At 36.7% G+C, this 20,509-nt stretch overlaps 1 protein-coding gene across 3 annotated transcripts in view; it reads right to left on the bottom strand.

Annotated features, from left to right (window-relative positions):
- POLR3B (RNA polymerase III subunit B) overlaps window positions 1–20,509 on the bottom strand; it is a 114,623-nt gene that overhangs the window by 79,316 nt on the left and 14,798 nt on the right. For all 3 annotated transcript variants that reach the window (XM_082349864.1, XM_082349866.1, XM_082349865.1), the window contains exons 7-11: window positions 18,144–18,235; window positions 16,819–16,936; window positions 15,039–15,147; window positions 7,081–7,203; window positions 1,721–1,840 (exon numbers count right to left, since the gene is read on the bottom strand). In XM_082349864.1, coding sequence (XP_082205990.1) covers window positions 1,721–1,840; window positions 7,081–7,203; window positions 15,039–15,147; window positions 16,819–16,936; window positions 18,144–18,235 — 562 coding nt within the window. The remainder of the gene's footprint in view (window positions 1–1,720; window positions 1,841–7,080; window positions 7,204–15,038; window positions 15,148–16,818; window positions 16,937–18,143; window positions 18,236–20,509) is intronic.

Genomic DNA, 20,509 nt, shown 5'->3' with positions numbered 1-20,509 from the left:
CATGTCTGGGAGCCAGCAAACCGTGGAGCTTTATGTGCACCCTATCACTGAATTGGCACAATGGTATTAGTTTCATTGTTCAGATGAGAAAACTGAAGCTTAGAAAAGTTAAGACTTGCCCAAAGTAAACCAGCTAGGAAGTTAAGAAACCCAGTTTGAACCCTTATCTCTCTGGCTCTAAAGCCCTTGTTGTTTCCACTACTCATTTTTGCTATTTTGAGTTTTAAACTGTTTTCCTAATCACCTAAAATTCAGTTCAGACACAGCTTTAACATTAAGAGTTTTCTAATTCTTTGAATCAGATCAAGGATACACATAAATGAGTGGCAGCCAAAGGGCAGAATCAGAGACCCATATTATTTGGCTAACAAGGTGTTTCAAAATAGGAAAACAATCATTAAGATTCAGTTTAGGTGGTCACTGTTCACTTCTGCAGTTCCTTCAACTTTCCTTTATTTATAATCAGCCCCTGAAGGTAGAATCTGCAATCCCTGAATTAGATCATCGTGCATAATACACATGCTAATTCATCAAAAAGCAGACTATTTGGTTAACAAGATGGTCTGACTAACAAATAATTTTATAACTTAGAAAGAGTAGCATATATATTAAATGGGAGTGGGGGAAGAACGACTCGTGCCAACATGGCTGATCTCTTAATAATAAGTTAATTTAAAAAAAATAAATATTAAGGGTCAGAAGATGGGATTCTAGCTCGCTCTCTCTCTGACAACTAACCAGCTGGATGACAAGGTAAAGCATCTGGCTTTTCCAGACCTGAGCATCTTCACTGTAAGTGAAGGAGGCTGGACAATGTGAACTCTAAAATTCAAGGTCTAGGAGATAAGCCCATCCAATATTTTAATAAGTATCTATGGTAGTGATGGTAACGTAACATTGAGAATGTATCTAATGCCTCAGAAATGTACATACAAAAATGGTAAATTTTTGGGACTTCCCTGGTGGCGCAGTGGTTAAGAATCCACCTCGTAACGCAGGGGACACGGGTTCGAGCCCTGGTCGGGGAAGATTCCAGCCCGTGTGCCACAACTACTGGGCCTGCGCTCTAGAGCCCATGAGCCACAACTACTGAGCCCGTGTGCCACAACTACTGAAGCCCGTGCGCCTAGAGCCCGTGCTCCGCAACAAGAGAAACCACGGCAATGAGAAGCCCATGCACCGCAACGAAGAGTAGCCCCCACTCACCACAACTAGAGGAAGCCCGCACGCAGCAATGAAGACCCAACACAGCCAAAAATAAATACATAAATAAATAAATTTTTTTAACAAAAGGTAAATTTTATGTTATGTATATTTTACCACAATTTTAAAAAAAGTATCCATATGAGCAAGGCACTGTAAGCTCGTTTTAAGTTATTTAAAAATATCTAAGACACCATCCCTGTCCTTCAAAATGGTGAAATCTAATAGCAGTGTTACTATATACATGAATATAAAAAACTGTAATTTTGGATTGAAAGAAGAACCAAGAGAGAGTAAACATGATGATGATACAATACAGCTAACATTCTCTAAGTACAAATAAACTATTGATAATGGAAGCTTATTTCCAGGGCAGTCCACTGGAGAGTCCTCTTTAGGATTCTCTCTTTTCTTAAGGAGGTATACTTTAATTAATGTAAACTTGTATTCAAAATTCTTTAACAGAAATGCATGGACCCCACAATGATCATTATTCAGTTGCAAGGGGGTTACTCACTGGTACATGGGTCAGAATGGTAGAAGCCAGGAGCTCTCTTGCTTCTTCTATTTTGGTTTTCTTTGGTCCACCTCCCCACATCCTTTGCCTTCTTACTTTGTTCCCTATATATTTTAATGCCTATAAAAAACAGAATATATTTATAATAATGTTTGAATGACATCATCAGAGAGAATTTGTTAAACTACCCATACATGACACTATAAGCAAAACAGACAAGGATCCTGGTTATAGAGAAAGCTGAATTGGTCCTAGTCAAAAATCAACATTTGTCATAAATCAATGACAAAGTAGCATTTACATGCTATTTAATACACTGGTTCCTTTTTTATTTTATAATTTGTTTTCTTACTATAAAATTGATACATGATCATTGTAGGAAATTTAGAAAATACAGAGGAGATAGATGTATCAGCCATCAAATTTAGAAAATACAGGAGATAGATCACCCAGCCATCTCTGGGTGGAGGCACCCAGAGAGCACCACAGTCTGTAGTTAACACTTTGGGGTAGTAGTTTTTCCCCTCAAAAGGGAATTACACCATGTATGACCTCTATCCTGAAATCAACAAAGCATTGCTGAAAGAAAACAAAACCTAAATAAATTGAGGGTTATGCCATTTTCATGGACTGGAACATATAATAGTGTTAAGATGGCTTACTGTTAAAGTTCTCTCCAAACTGACCAAGAGATATATCATAATTGCTAATTATACTCCTGGCAGGCTTTTTAAAAAACAAAAATTGATTGATTCCAAAATATATATGAAAATGAAAAAGAATAGCCGAAACAATCCTGAAAAAGTCAGAGGATTTACATTACGTGATTTCAACTATAAAGCTATAGTAATCAAGACAGTGTGATGAGAGTGTAAGGACAAACGGATCAATGGAAGAGAATAACAAGTCCGGAAATAAACCACACTTTTATGGTCAATTGATTTTTGACAAAAGTGCCAAGGCAATTCAATGGGCGAAGGAAAGTCTTTTCAATAAATGATGTCAAATCAACTAAATATCCATAAAGTAAAAAATTAACCTTGACCCTTATTTCACACCAAATAGAAAAATTAGTTTAAGATGGATTTTAGACATAAACATAAAAACTAAAACTGTAACGCTTCCAGAATAAAACATAGGAGAATGTGTTACTGCTCTTGGGGTAGGCAAAGATTTCTTTAAATGGAAATCAATAACCATAAAAAAACAAATAAAAACACCCTATTGACAATCAGATTTTATCAAAATTAAAAACTGCTCATCACAGTGAAGATAATGAATAGGGAAGTAATGGGCTGGGAGAAAATGCCTGCAATACATAAACCTGACGAGGGATTTATATCCAGGATATATGTATATATATTTTTTAATTTTATTTTTATTTTTTTTTATATTTATATTTTTTAAAGAGGACTCTGAAATTCAATAATAAAAAGGCAACTCAATAAGGAAAACGAGCAAAAGATTTGGACAGACACCTCACAAAGGAAATCGATAAGCACATGAAAAAGTGTTCAACATCCTTAGTCATCTGGAAAATGCATGATTAAAACCACAATGAGATACCACCAAACACCCACTAGAATAGCTGAAGTTAAAAAGACTGACAACACTGAATGTTGGTGAGGATGTGAAGCAATCAGAACTCTCAGACACAGCCGGGGGGGACTGCAAAACGGTACCATCACTTTGGAAAAAGATCTGGCAGTTCCAACTTTATAAAAGTTACGTACACAACTGCTTTTTGATCCAGCAATTCTACGCCTAGGTATTTATCCAAGAGAAATGCCAAACTGTTCAGGCAGAGACTTGTACACAAACGTTTACGGCAGTTTTATTCGTTAACAGGAAAAGAGTGAAACAAACCAAACGTCCATCAACAGGGAAAGATAACAAACTGTGGTATATTCATACAATGGAACACTACTCAGCAGTAAAAAGGAACACGGGAACTCCCTGGCGGTCCAGTGGTTAGGACGCGGTGCTTTCATTGCAGGGGCGCAGGTTCAATCCCTGGTCGGGGAAACTAAGAACCTGCAAGCCGCGCAGTGTGGCCAAATTAAAAAAAAAAAAAGACAAAAAAAACACACAGAAAACAAAAAAACAATAACAAGGAACAGACCACATGGATAGATGACATAAAGAGGAACAACTTGGCTGAATCTAAGACAATACGCTCAACAAAAAAAGCTGGACACCAAGAAGTTTACACTGCATAATTCCATATATAAAATTCTAGAACAGGCAAAACTAATCTATGGTGAAAAAATAAGATCAGTGGGGGAAGAAGATAATAGAGGTGAAAACTAATTAGGAGGGGCATGAGGGAACTTTCTGGGGTAATGGCAATATTCTATATCTTATAAAAATTATACAATTAAGATTTGTACTTACCAGTGTATATACATTTTACCTAAAAAATGAAATATTAAAAACTAATCAAGTAATAGGTGAGGAGGAGGCAGAGATTTAGATGAAACAAGAATGGCAAAGTGTTTTTAATTGTTGAAGCTGGGTGATAGGCACATGGGGTTCATAATACTATTCCATATACTTTGTATATGTTGAAATTTTTCCATAAAAAAAAGTTTGAAAAGAAGAGGATAATGTGGTTATTATTATTTTGTAAAAGCAATTAATGCTTTTTTTTTTTTTTTTTAAACTGGTTTTCAGTTAGAAGAAAGGGCTGATTCTTTATCCTGGAATTTCTGTCCCCAGTTACCTGCCTGGGAAATTTCTTCTCCATGCTGCAAAACCTAGATCAGGTATCACTTCCTCTTTGAAGCCTTTCCTAACCACACTCTTTTCTCTGTGCTATTTTAATTCCTTATGTATAAAGAATTGAGTACTTCCTTCCATTCATGTTCAGATCACACTGTATTTTAATTGTCTATTTACCTGTATGGCTCTCTTACTAGATGACATGTCGTCTTTTTCCTCGATTCCTAGTGACTAAAATAGTGCCTAGAGCTAAATGGAACTCCTCTGTTAAGACTGGACATCAAATCTAGGAATCTTCCCTGGTTAAAAAAAAGGTCATTTAGAGTGTAAAATAAACTAAGACCTTTAAAACACAAGCTGCGTAACCTAGCAGTAAGTAGTAACTAAGTAACTGACCGAGGCAAGTCAGCAGTTGGTGGGAACCACGAATAGATAGGCGCTTCAGTTTTCCCTAAACTGAGCTGTCTTCATTAAATTTTGGTCTTCTAGTTCCCTTGGGAAAGAGGCTAAAGATTCTTCACTTCTTTGAGCAAGAAACAGAGGAACACAGGGGAGCCTGGTATTCTTTCTGATGTAGCAGAAAGTCACCTTTTCCCTAGAATAACTAATAAAGTTGCCAGGGGTTCACAGTGTGAGGGTTAGGGTAGGAGCCCAATCTGTTCATAAACAGGCCAAGACGACACCCCTAGTGCATCCTATCCTCCCAAAACGGTAATAACTAATTTCTTCTCTATTTATCAGAGCCCCGGCAATGAAAATGTAAAACATCCGTGACCAATATAACAGCAAAACGGCTTTGTGAGCAGAAGTGGAGGAGTCACTGAAAAGGGAAGCATTAAAGACAAAACAAAACACAGATTTTAAGCAATCCACTAAAGTGCCATGTCGTCAAAAGTTCTATTACGTAAGATAAAGTGTACTTGCTACATTTTCGATTAGAATAACATAAAATATTCATGTTACCCTAACTCATATGTTCAATTTATCAACCATTTTGGATTACCTGTGCCACTGTAACCTTTCATCAGTTGCAAATAATTAATCTTTGCTTTAATCCAGCATACAGAGAACAAGCCATCTCAAAGTTCTACTTCCTGTTTGTCTTTCTCACGTTAGGAACATTTGTCTTTCTTAAGTTAAATAACTGCACATTCTCCTCATCTTTTAACTGAACCTTTCTAGTTCTGTTAGCTAAAATTTTCTGTCAGTACCTATTGAAGAGAAATAAATGAATGATTTTCCAACCCACTGTTTAGCCCCCACTCAAATAGCTTTACAGTGAAAAGGTTATCTGACCAACAATGATGATGTTTGTAATAAATGAATAATGGATCGCACTGAATCCACAGGGGTAGCATTAAGGCAAATCGTTCTTCCAAGGCATTATACAGCTTTAAAGCATAGAGTGTGTCTTCCAAAAGTGAGCCAATTCCTCGGTGTTTCTTAACGTTTTCTCTTCACGTTCTTGGAGCCCCTGGACAATGTAATTTCAGTTTATAACAAAAATGCATATTCACTAAATATTTCACTTTCACTGAAGAGCAAAATTAGAATCTCCTAAATCCAAACAACTTTTCCTGATGCTGCCTGCCTGATAACTAGAGTTGACTGTTAATTAACTACAGAAAAAGAAGGCAGTGATAAGAATAATCCCTACTGATTTGTGCTTTTGAATTATATGTACTTACATATGACAATCAACCTTCCTAAATGTTTGACTCAGTCTATGAAACTATCAAGACTGGTTTGACTTTCCAGAACACATACTAACAGATATAAGATGCTATCTCTAATAACATCCTGGGTGACAAGAAAAAAGCATCATGGAATTTATACCTTGTAAGCAACCCACAGAACAGACAATATATGTATGGATATATAAGAATTGTCCATTGTGCTTCTACAGTAAGGAATTCCTACCTCCCAGGATGACTATGAGGAATGTCACTATTGATTTACACTTAGGAAAGCACTTCACAAATGTATAACTAAAAATCCTAAGTATGGCAATTAGGGCTCCCTGTCACATAGGAAGGGAAGTGCAATTATTTTGATTATGTTTAGCATATATACAGTTCTCTAACTTCATCTTTGAGTCTTGTCCTACAATCCACAGGTTGCAACTGGTAGTGCCCAAGGCAGGTCAACAAAGGCTCTGTAGTGGTAAAGGGGTTCTAAACCTGGGTGTTTCTTGCTGGACACACTGGAATTCAGGAAAAGGGATACAGACCACATAAAACTGGATGCTGAAAGCAACTGGAAGTAGGGAATAAAAAGGAATATTAAAGAGAAACACATGAAAAAAAAAACTTTCTACACTAGAGTTGCTGTAGTTTAAAAACTTGTATCACTCAGGCAAATAAGGAAAAGAAGAGTACTTGCTGTCCTATCAGAACAAAAGCCTCTTGGTCCCCCCGCTTCTAAGTTACACACCAAAGGCTGATAATTTGTCTAGGCAAACTCCTTCCTCCAATCCCTCAAATAATGAGTCAAAGAAGCTTCTCTACCACTCCTCCCATCACCCCAACATCCTCCCCAAACCTATACCCTTAAAAGTCACTGCATCTGATGCTTTATCAATGAGTGGCATTAAATCTCCAATTCCCTTTCATAGCAAAGGACAACATGAAAAGACACACCTGCATCTGTGTGAAAATCTGAGCTTTCTGGCACTCTTCCAAACTGGGCCCAAATGCAGCCATCACGTGCTCCTCTGTTCCAATCATCTGCACAATTTCCTGGTCACTCTCAACACCCATGGCCTAGGAAGGAAAGAAAAGATAGAATGAGTGTTGGCTTTGTGTTAACTCACTGACATTTGCTTATGCTAATTTGGCATTGTTTGTGGGTATTACTTCTAAGCAAAAGCTAGCTCTTTTCTCAGAAACGGTGCCATCTGGCATTGGCAGCCATAGCCCAAGCTGCAGAAGAACCTGAAACAGAAATTTTGATTAGGAAGAGGAAAACAAACATTCTCAAGCACTTTTTGTATGTGTACTGTCTTCTATAATTTAAAGTATCCTATGATTTTCATCATGAGAAAGGAAGTAGGGAGGAATAGTGGAGACACTGGTCACAGTTACAAAGGCAAACTGAAAAACACAAAACAAAACAAGACAAAACAGGCAAAGAGCAGTAAATCAGAAAATATGCATGGCTGAAAATAAACAGAACCCCAATCAGTTTTGCCACAAGATTAATTTCTCTGAGAACTGTCAAATCATGCACCTTCAGGCTAAAAGAATTTTTCTTAATGGATGTTTTACCTCACTATTCTAGAGATATCAAGCTCTACTTTATGCAGGTTTTTAAAGAGATTTTTATAAAACGAAGAACACACTTAGGTTTAAGAAACCCACTATCTTTAAGTGTTTCAAGGTGGCAGCCGGCAACGCAGGTCTTTGTAGATTCCATATGGTACTAAGGCTTACTCCTTCACACATTTGCCTGGCATTCTGCCGTATCAAGAAATACAGCATAATCTCACTAAACCTCTCTTGGCAGAGAAGTGAAGGGGAAAGTTATGTTTGCATTAAAATTCTTCCTTTAGCTACACAGAGAAAAGAGAACCAGGGGTACTTGTCTAGTTAAACTTTAATGATCTATTTCTCAGTTCTTCTCCACACACAAGAGAGAGAGAAGGAAAAAGGAATTTTGAGTCTTATGCAGAACATGGAGAACATGAACCTGAGTACAACAGAAAGGGAACCTCTCCAAAGCCAAGAGAGAATGTCAACAACAGGCCTGACAACCACTATTACACGTCACCTCCTCCACCCCAGTTTCTTCATTTGTCACGACAGGGCACAACAAGGTCCCTTCCAGCTCAACATTCTACAACTCTACATTTGAATTTTAGTAGTCTGTATCTTAAAATTCGATTTGGATACCTTAGGATCAGATGTAAGCTTACTGAAAGTTTTGAAGCTTTCGGGGGCAGTTAAATAGATGCTATGTCCCTTTCAGGCCAACTGTGATGGTTTTGAAAACGTTCACGAATTCTTTGACACTCTCTTCAAAAGGTAAAGGCTAATTCTCCTCCCCTTGAGTGTGGGCTAAACTTAATGACTCATTTATACAGAAAAGGTGGAAACGACTGTATGACCTCGGTCATGGAAGGCACTGCCGCTTCCTGTTGGCTCCCTTGTGGCAGCCAGCGGCCATGTCACGGAGACACTCAAGCATCCATGGAAGGTCCAGTGGTGAGGAGCAAAGGCTCTTACCCTGAGGGTGAGCCACTCTCCAGCCCCAATCCGGCCTTCAGACCACTGTAGCCCTGGCTGACACCTCGACTCATGAAAGACCCTGAGCCAGAAGCATTCAGCCAAGCAATGCCCTAACCCCTCACCAACAGAGACTCTGCTGTAATTTGTTATTCAGCACAGATAACTAGTAGACCAACTTTGGGAATTAAATCTACTAAACTTAAAAAAAAATATTTTAAGTGTATAACTTGTTTTGTTCAAAAAAAGTTTTGTTTAGTGAACAAATAAAGAAGTTCTAAGGATACAGATCTCTTTTTTATATGTTAATTTTCATGTTTTTTTAATCTCTGATATGATGCACTTATTCAAATGGACACTAGACACCAACTCCAAAAATTACACAAATTCATTAAGACATTTAGTCTTTCATGGATTAAAGAAGAAAGCAATCCTAAAAAATTATCAGTTCTAATTTTTAAACAAATGAAAAAAAAAACACACCAAAAAACTGGATTATCCTTTGACCAAACACACTGAGTTGCATCTACTCCAATGGTGATGGCGTATATGTAGAGCCATCTGCACTTCCTCCTTGGTCTGCCAAGTAGCCACTCAGAAACATCAGATGAGAATACTTCTCTGTGAAAAGCTAAATAGAATATAGGTTAATTTTTACTTGTCAATCTCTCAAAATAATGTTATATGGGTTTCAATGGAACCAAAACAGTTTTAAAAAAAACAATACTAAGGCAATAGTTTGCAGTCACTGTTCTCTAAAACCTTTGATGTGAAACTTTGTAACTAATGCACCTCTCTTCTCAGAGGAAAGCCCGAACACTAAAAAGAGACCTACACAGCAGGAGTCCCCAACTCCCGGGCTGTGGACCGGTACCGGGTACGCAGCCTGTTAGGAACCGAGCCGCACAGCAGGAGGTGAGTGGCGGGCGAGCGAGCGAAGCTTCATCTGCCGCTCCCCATCGCTCCCCATCACTCGCGTTACCGCCTGAACCATCCCCCCTGCTGCCCCATCCGTGGAAAAACTGTCTTCCACAAAACTGGTCCCTGGTGCCAAAAAGGTTGGGGACCGCTGCTCTATAGGACAGATGCCAAACCAAGCAGCAGGAAAAAGTCTCACTAAAACATAAATAGAATCCTAGAGTTGAAATGGCAGTGGCTTTCTGGTTGAGCCCCCTTTCTTTAGGCAAGTTAATATCTAAATCATCTGAATGCCACCTGTATTACCTTAATACTGTTTAGTTCAGTAATCTCCAAGTAAAAAAGACTATATACTTGATTGCCTCTTTTAGTGTTTAATAATGAAAAAGTCCTTCCTTATTTGACGTATGGATTGCCACTTCAAGTTGTCCTGATGCTGATCTAGGCAGTAATTTTATAATTGCACAAAACTCTCGAGTGGCCTAACATGAATCTAAACAGACTGCTTATTTAGGCCTACCAAATATTTCTAAGTTATGAAGCAAAGATATGCCAAGCACGTGGTAAATGACACCATATGTGCAGAAAGACTGATCAGTGGCAAAGCTTTGCTCTAAAAGGCCTAAACTCTTCCTATATCAGATCACTGAAATACAGGGTGATAACTCAGTCAGGTTATCAACTGTGCTCCAGCTCCAAAGATGGAACTGACTTTATGACTATTTAGCCTTTGGAAGTCACAGCTACAAATAAATGACATATTGCTATGGAAATGACAGCAAAATGCCCAACCATTTTGCTTTACAGACATAATTCAGACATCTGAAAACTAGCTTTATATGGAATTCTTTGTACTCCAGATATCTGAAATCATTTCACCTAACTAATAAGTCAAAAGTGAATGCTATTTAATAACCTTATGAAAAAATAGCAGAGATAATACATTTCAGCAGAAGGTCACCCAGTCTGGCAATCAGCAGTAAGAGCAAAAATAAGGGGAGGTGCTCTTTAAAAAGTGGCAGGAAGTCTTCTCCTTGGATATCCACTAAGTGTGACTAAAAGTGTGATTTTTAGAGACAGAAAGAAGACTACTAATGAGCAGAATAGAATGATATGTAAGCTAATGGTGACATGCTGAAATACATTACGTGAAGAAGGGAAACGGGTAAGTTCTTAAAATATCTAACATTCAGAAATCACTAATTTTTCTTTAAAGTAGACAGAAGTCAACCTACCATTACCAAAAGCAGTCCTAGCAGATAATAAAAGAATTGTGATGGCCCACTTTAACTTTGTAATTTTTTTCTCTTTAAAGATCAAAAATTTCAATATAATACAATGCCCAACACCCTTATATTTGTCCTCTTTTCCATAAAAATTTTCAGACTACAGATGCCATCATAGTGCAGCTGTTGAATACTGAGGGATACAAATGTAAAGTAGGGAAGATTCATGGGCAGGAGAACGTCTGTAGTGATTCAAGTCCATTAATAAGGCTGATCTAGGCCTTAAAAGCTTTATCCGTCATATTCAGACTCAGCATGGAGTCTGGAAACCCTGCTGCTTCTGTCACTTTTAGCCAATTGTTGGCTACAATCAACAACCATCAAGTCCTAATGACTGTCAAGGTCTGTGTTAGGGCCACACAACACAAAAAGAGAAATGATGTGACTTTTCTCCTATCCTACTTTATTTTCCGGGGCTTCTGACATTAAATGTGTAAGAACTCAGTAAAAAGAAATAGCATTGTCTTTCTACGCAGTCTACTGTTCAAAATATATATTATCTCATTTGCTCTTCAAACAACCCCCTTAGGTGAAATGCTCACTTGGATAACTAACTAGATATAGCTATCCAAGACTCAGGAAGATTGGGAAATCTGCCCAAGGACACATAGCTAATAAGTGGAGAGGCTGGAAATCAATCTAGATCAGTCTGATTCTAAGATACCAATATTCTATGCTCCCTCCCAGATGGGAAAGTCTCAATAGTGGTTATCAAACAAGTTTATTAAAACATCCCTATTGTGGGAGACCAAAAAAAGTGACTATGCGTGACCAATGAATTTAATTAATTTATTTGAACTGAAAATTTCTAAATATTTATTTTAATTCGTATATACTGCTGATTAAAATGTAATGAATATGTTTCGGGAGAAAAATTTAATGACATGCACCAAGTTTTAAAAAATATATATAATCCCACGCCCAGGAATTAAGTCTCACAAAATAATCAGCAACATGCACAAACATGTATGTACAAGGACCCCCAGAGTTGTGTATAAGAGTGAAAACTTAGGGGAAAAAAACGACACATAAATGTCACACTATAGGAATTTGCTTAATAGATTATACCACATACACGCATTCTATACAACACCTACTAAAAATAATGATGTGGATTTTATTAATAGATGAGGAAAGCTAGTCACAATTCACTGTTAAATGAAAAAAATAAAATAAAATCAATGTGTATATCACAAAAGCAAAGGAAAAAAGGTCTTGAAAAAAATATATCCAAAAAAGTACTTATACTTTTTAGTGGCTTTCTGAATTTTTACAACCCAAGGCCTATTTTATAATCAGAAAGGGAGAAATTTGAAATCTCAACTACTGGCTACATAAAAATGCACACTGTTAATTTACAGCCCCATTCTAAAAAGGATTTAATAAGTCAGCTATAAATATATGTATACATTTACAAAATAATATTAAACAAATTTGACAGATGAAACTGTCTTATCAAACTTTTGTCAACTAGTAAAAAAAAGTATTTAATAAAGATTTTCTGGTTTTAAGGCATGCATGTGTCTAGTGACCCATTTTCCATATGAGTGATATAAGATTTTCTGCATTATAATTAATTTATAATTTCTGGTCTAAGGAAAGCAGTCCTATGCACCTTTAAGCATTGAAATCATCCGTAAACGTCCTTCTGATGCATGGTAACATACTGCCCTCTGCTGGAGAGGTAATTTTACATAGATAAAGTTTTCTTTATCCACTAAATCCCACTATGTACACAAGATACTGCGCTGAGCACTGTGGGATCCCTATAAAAAAAGACAAAATTACTTTGCCTTTTACAAAAATTATAATTACAAAAAATATAAACTTTGAAGAAAGGTAATAAAAAAGTAAATTTAAGAATTCTCTCTGGCCCCCTCGATATAATGGTACTGCTATTATGGTCATCATCATCATCCTAAAAAGAAAATAAATGGCATCATCTCACTTAGAGAACTCAAAAGCACATTAAGCTATACTAAGCATTAAGAAAACTTCCTACAACCTCCTTCTTGTATTTGCTTTTAGAATATGGATACGTCCTGAGTTAATGAACCTGACCTGTCAATATCCATTCAATACCTATGAACAACTGGCGGCTTATCAACCTCTAAAATTATCTGAATTACCCAGTATCTTTCAGTAATTCCTCAAATAACCTGAGCTCTTTATTTCAATCAACCTAGTTGTCAAGATTCATTTTATACCCATATACCTCATGTTCTACAAAGTTGCTGCAGACACTGAATTAGTGAACAGTGAAACACTGTTCCCAGGAGAAATGCAGAGTTAGGTTCTTGTGAGCCTCTGGTTACATTTTCTTCAACTGATCAATGCAGAACCTTGTTTTACGTGTGTTCTGTTTAAACACCTTATTTAATATACATCATCGTCGACTCATTAACACTGCGACTGTGTTCAGCAGCACTGTAACTCATTCCTGAATGAAGCTTATCTAACACACACATTTTCCCCCGGAAGGCACACTGCAGCCTTCTTGTGATTAGAAACACTACACAGCACGTCAGCACCATGCCTGGGCCCATTTTAAACAAAAAGATCGCTTACAAAAAGCACAAAAATTTGAAAAACATGGCACCAAATAGACTGCAAAACGGGCATTTGTTTGTAGTACGAGAGCTGAAATGAGAAGGTATGGTATCCCCATGTTTGATCTCAGCTGGGAATGTACAAGTCTGGTGACTCGAATTTTTCGCTGCTCTGTGCCTGCACGTGTCTGTGAATAATGGTAAAATCACCACATGTGATGATTTGGGGGTTACAAATAAATTTTAGCAAGTAGGAGAATTGCCAAATACAGAATCTGCAATTACTGAGCATCAACTGTATCACATAATGCTGACTATTTTTCTGTTTGATTAACGACTAATACTACAAATAACCATTCATAGAATATGTATATTTAAGTCACAGAGCAGGCTAAATGGGCCACTATTATCTGAGAAGACTATACCATTTAAACATTATTTCTGTGGGAAAATGTCTTTTGGGTTCTAAGTCAACAATTCACAAACAAGATAAATCAGCTTTAAAGATTTGTGTTTATGAAGAAATTCAACAGAATCCTGAAGTCCATAAAAAAGAACAAAAAACTTGGTCCATACTCTCTGACCTAGAAAATTCCACTGCTAGGAACTTAGCCTACAGATATCCTTGCCCTGTATAAAATATTACAGCAGCTTTGTAATAGCAAGAGCTGTATATGTCCACTGATAAGGGAATGGTTAAATAAATTATGGTACACCCATAAATGGAACCCTTTGTTAAAAAGAACATGGTAGGGCTTCCCTAGTGGTGCAGTGGTTAAGAATCTGCCTGCCAATGCAGGGGACATGGGTTTGAGCCCTGGTCCGGGAAGATCCCACATGCCATGGAGCAACTAAGCCTGTGCGCCACAACTACTGAGCCTGCGCTATAGAGCCCGCGAGCCACAACTACTGAGTCCACGTGCCACAACTACTGAAGCCCGCGTGCCTAGAGCCCGTGCTCCGCAACAAGAGAAGCCACCTCAATGAGAAGCCCGCACACCGCAATGAAGAGTAGCCCCCACTCACCACAACTAGAGAAAGCCTGCGCGCAGCAACAAAGACCCAACACAGCCATAAATAAATAAATAAATAAATAAATTTATTTATTTATTTAAAAAAAAAAGAACATGGTAGCTCTGTATGAACTAATATAACACTATCTCCAAGATGTAAGTTACAAAAAAGAAAACAAGCTAAGTGCAAAATAGTGTGCAATGTATGTAAGTAAAAAAAGCAGAAAAGAAACCTACTACATACTCATGTGCTGTATATGCACAGACTATCTCTAGAGAGATGCACAAGTAACCATTAGCAGTGGTATCCTTTGGTAGGATAACTGCGGTTAGGTACAGGTGGGTGGGAGGCTTACTAATCACTATATACCATTTTGTACCTTTGGAATTCTTTATTATGTATCTATTAAAAAAAAAACAAAATAGATCACTACTTTTAAAAGTACCTGAACCCCAGTCTTATTAGCTTTCAATTTTAAATACTGCCACAAATATGCCACAAATCTTTTTACTCCTAGAACTCCTTATGCTCCAAATTTCTAATTACATATGAAAATAAACCATAAAAAGAATTCTTTATAATTTTCAGTAGATACCTGCAGCCTCACCTTAAATATGATGACAATGGGTATATCTTCTGACAAAGTATTATGCCTCAAATAAAATCGTCCTTGTTTCACAGCCATATTGGTTCTGCTTTTTTTCTCATGGGTAGAGCTGTAAGGAAACACAAGTTGGTTGAACTACATCCCCACTTAGTTCCAAGCTAGTTAACATGCAGTAGCAAATGACCACCAATCAATAAGATTCAACTGATCAGCAACGATCAATAAGGCCCTTCCAAATAGGTGTCTTTTTACACAACTCCTCTCCTGCCTCCACCGCCACTTCCATCAACGTTTTAAAACACTAGAATTGTTTCTTTAGCTTTGAGATTATGGTGGAAGTTTTGTGCGTGAATGAGTGACAATCACCAATTCATTTTGACCTACTTCACTTTGATTCTACCTGAATTGCTTTGACCTAGTGTGGGATATATTTCTGATCAATTTTATACATTTGAAATGAAAAACTTCAAAATGAGCCTACACTATAATGGGAAAACTACACGGAAATGAATAAATACTATGAGTTTTTAAACTAATAATCCAATAAAATATACCTACAATTTTGGTATAGAGTGAAGCCAAAAGAAACTAAGGAATCTCCTTCTATTGATCTCTGTTAGCTGTAATTTTCCTAGTGGACTTAAAAACATTTCCAAGCTTTAATCAACCATAATAATAACACATACTGATCACCCACTACATGCTGTGTGCACTGTTACTCACTCTACTTACACTAGCTCTAATCTCCTACATACCAACACTTATTTCGAAGTGTTGCCCCCAAATCACGTACGAGGAAACCAAGGCTTAGAGAAGCTAAGTAACTACTCCCCCAACTAGCTCATAGCTAGTAAACAACTGTGGGATTCAAATCCTGATTGCCCTGGCTTCAAAAGCTGCGTACAACAGGAAGATGTGGGTTGCAGAATTATTAGATCTGGATTCAAATGCTGGCTTCCTCATGATCGATGTCACCCTGTGCTCAAGGCCTGTTACTCAGATGGAAATAATAGCACTTATCTTGGAGGGCTGAGGTGACAAATATATATAAAGCACCTAGTACACTGCCTGGCTCCTAGTAACTGCTCAATAAATGGGCACTATTGTTAGCTGCCTCTCCACCAGAAAGAAAAATGCAGATACTCTAAGCTAAGCAGTTCACTGTAGGTTGTCAGAAGAGAAACTCTACTGCATACTGACATTTTAACTATGCCACATTTTTTTATTCCCAGAACTCATTAACATCCAAATTTCAGATTACATAATAATAAATCAGAGAAAAGACGTTACAGGAGTGATATAAGGGATACTGTTGTAGAAAAATGAGTACACTATGAAGGAGGTTGGCCTAGAAAACTAACAATACAATGTTAAGTACATGATATACAATTCATTAAGTATAAAATAGTCTCTGATTATATCAGCGTAGGAATACATATGTAAAATGGTGAAAGACTGAAAAGGCACATGAAAAACTAAAGAGTGTTTTTTTTAATTTCTTTTTTAAAAGTTCCTTTAATGCTATAGATTAACGTAAAGTTCAACTTGAATAAAGTAACTAATGGCCTTTTGAGCAATGTCTCACACTTTCATCACTGGAAAGTTTAAATCAATACTCTATGCTTACAGACTTACACAATTAATTGAATGCAGATAGTTTAACTATTACACTGCCTGTTACTGGAGAGAAATAACTGGCTACCTCCGTATTGAACGATAATCATCTGACACTAATGGAATGATCAATATTTCTTAAGAACACCATCCCTGCCATCCATACCTGGTAACTGAAGCACCCACAGCCCCTTTTCTGTCAGCCTCCACGATGATCCTGTTCTTAGACAGCTGCTCTTGGATAAGAATAACTTTTTCTACTCCTTTAACAATGAAGTAGCCCCCTGCCCAAGGGAAACAAGAAAGGCGTCACCAGCTATCCTTCCAACAGTGTGATTTAGTAATGGCAGTGATCTCCTGATCACTCTTCCATCACCTCACGGTGCTGGCCATCACTCAGATCGAAGGGGTGTGTCAATATTGTTTTACGAATTGGTAATAGTCTTAGCACATGATTTTATACAAATGAGCCACAAGATGATAAGCTTCTTGAAGACAAGGAACGTATCTTATTGGTCTATGGATCACCGGCAGCTGACATATATGAGAGGTGAATGAAAAAAATGTTAAATATATTAGTCTTCAGATTTTATAAGCACAGAATTAACTGACAGTCTTCAATATAAGCTAAAATTTGCTCTTAGTTTTCTAACAAATCATTGACAATGGCAGATTAAGATTAGGTTTCCAAAATAATATTCGATATTCAATAAAACTCGTAAAACATTATGACATACTTTTGCACACAATTCAGAACAGGATAAAGTGAGACTTCATTTTACCTTCAGAATATAAGCAAAAAGAAGGCAATATATTTGACTTATGCAAAATCCTGTTTCTAATAAAGTCATGTTCTTTGTTAACCTCTTTCCAAAACCTTCTGGGATTCTACATCAACGCAAATTTAAAGGAATTAGATTAGAGCAACTATAAACTAAATCAATGTGAAACATGAATTAAGGAATTAAAAGAACTTTCTGTTAAGTGCTAAGCTTGAAACTTAAAAAAAATACTGCCTAGAAATAAGTACAAAAATATAACTTTAAAAAATTTAAACAGAAGACTTTCATTTTTTGCCCCTATACGGCATTTAAAACAGCCTGAAGTGAGCTACTTGTGACTTTTCAGATGAGGTAGACAAGGAACTTTGTGAGATTACTCTTGAATTTCTAAGCATACCAAAAGAAACCACTGAGCAAAGAGACAAAGGAAAGCCTGATAAACCATAGCAATAAATCAGAGCTTGGGGTATTAAAGTTTTAAACTTGAAATAAAAGAGGAAACGGTATATCTTTTAAAAATACAGACCAGTAGAATAAAGTTGGAACCAAATTTCTCAATGGTTTGCAAAGTTCTACCCAAGTTGACTATAAAGCAGAAAGGCTGGTATTGTTTCTGAGGAAAAGTGGTAAAACAACAGCAAGAGCAAAACAAAAGCAAAAGAAAAAAAAGAAAAAGGAAGGGGGCACAAATCCAAGAAATCACACATACCTGGATCTAAAGGACATTCATTCAGTTTGGCAAATTCTGCTGGTGTTTTTCCTGTAAGAACACAGTTTGAACTACGTAGCATTATGGGCATTCTGTTTAAAATAAAACAAAGAAAATGTCACATACAGGTTGTCACTGGTAAAAAAGCTGAAAAGAATACATACTGGGCACTGCACACATCACCAAGGGGTCTGCATTCCTGTTTGACATGCTAGGAAAGGCGGAGGGATGGTACTGCATGAAAGAGCCAAGTGAAATGAAGTATTTCCTCAGGCACACTGCTCTTCTGGTACAGATACCAAAAACTCAAATGTGTGGTTTCCTTAAACTTTGCAGACAAGCCTGAGCGAAAGTCACAAATGGCAGCAACACTTCATTTGTGGTAAACAAAGTGACTCCCCTTAGGTAGAAACAGCAATGAATCAAAGTGTAAGGAATAAGAGACTATCAAAACTAACCAGGCAATTTTGAAAAAGAACTAAGGCAAAACTTCTAGAAATGAGAAATGTAAGCCTTAACTTAAAAATCTAGGAGTGGGCTGAATAGTAGATTTGATGCTGCTGAAGACAGAATTACTGAACTGAAAAAGAGATCTGAAGAAATTATTAAGAATGTATTTTAGAGACAGAGATAAAGATATGAGGGTTTCAGAGTCCTGGAAGGAGAGAGTGAGAAGGCCTCATGTATGTCTCATCAGATTCCTACACAGCGAGAATACACAGAATGTGTGAGAAGTCTTATTCAAAGAAACAATGGCTGTGAACTTCTAAAAAATGTATGAAAGCATAAACCACACAATATCTATGCAGAATAAATAAAAAGAAAGCCACATCATAATCAAGATGCAAAACACCAAAGACAAAGAGAAGATTTAAAACCCAGCCAGAGGTAATGGCAGGTAACCTGCCTTTAAAGGAAGGGAACGATAGTTGGATGGACGGATAACTTCACACATGCAATTAACAGACGACAGTGCAGTGATAAGCCAGTGACTGTCAACCTAGATTTGTGTATTCTGTTAAGTCACCATTCAGAATGAAGTCGATACAAAGATATTTTCAGACAAAAACAAAGAAGTTACTACTAATGAACCCTCACTAAAAGAATTTCTAGGGAATTCCCTGGCGGTCCAGTGGTTAGGACTCTGCACTTTCACTACCGAGGGTGTGGGTTCAATCCCTGGTCAGGGAACTAAGATCCCACAAGCTGTGTGGTGCAGCCAAAAAAAAAAGATTTTCTAAAAGATAATACTTCAGGAAGATGAAAAACAAATGTTGAAGAAAGTCTGACATGCAAAAATGTATAGTGAACAAAGAAAATGGTAAATAATGTGGGTAAGTAAAAACAAATATTAGCTCTAAGATAATAATTTCTAATATATGGGTTAAAAAAGACAAAACAAGCTAGAACTAAAAAGCATAACAAAAGCATGTATATCAGGAGGGTCGATTTGATCCAAGTTAAAGCTTTCTAAGGTCCATGACCTTTCCATAAGAATAAACATATTATTTTCAAACTTTGTAAAATATGCAATTCAAAATTTCTAAGGTAAGCATAAGCAACCAGAACTACTGTACATGACTTTCAAATCAGCTGGGAGAGAGTAGGGAAAAAAAACTTCCATGAACCCTAAAGGCAAAAAGAGAAAAACTGAAATGAAAAGCTGGACAGATTAAAAATGCAAAATAAGTTGACAGAAGTATATCCACATATATCTGTAACATATAATAAATATAAATGAACTACATTCTCGGATAATTTTTTTTAAATCTAGCCATATGCAGTTTATTTCAAACATACCTAAAATGTAAGGACATAAAGATAAAAAGAAAAGGATAAAAAAAATGATATGCCAGAAAAATAACCAAGAGAAAGCAGATGTGGCTATAGTAAGAGCAGACAAAATAAATTTTAATGCAAAACAATATTACAAGAGATAAAGATAAATGCCTAATATTCAATAACAAAAGGTTCAATTCACCAGGAAGACCTAACAATTCAAAACTTCCATGCACCTAATATCATAACTTCAAAAAGCAAAAATACACAAAAACATAAAGAAAAATGGACAAATCCATCACCGTAGTGGGAGATTTTAACACATCTCTCCTAGTACTTATTAAAACAAATCAAAAAATCAGTGAAGACACACTATCTAAACAACACAATTAACAAGCTTGATCGAAAAGAAAAACATAGTGACACAACAACTGGAGAATACCCCTTGCTTCCAAACACACATGAAACATGTATGAAAAGAAACAGGTCTCCACAAAGTTCCAAAACTTGATGTAAAGCACCAATTTGCAAATTTAAAAACAGTCTTCTAAGTAACTCATAGGTTAAAAAAGAAATCATAATGGGAA

The sequence above is a fragment of the Balaenoptera borealis genome, assembly GCF_965194805.1.
Source record: "Balaenoptera borealis genome assembly, chromosome: 13".
NCBI classification, from domain to species: domain Eukaryota; kingdom Metazoa; phylum Chordata; class Mammalia; order Artiodactyla; family Balaenopteridae; genus Balaenoptera; species Balaenoptera borealis.
Note: the sequence above shows the minus strand (reverse complement) of the source record. Positions and strands in the feature narration are given on the sequence as shown.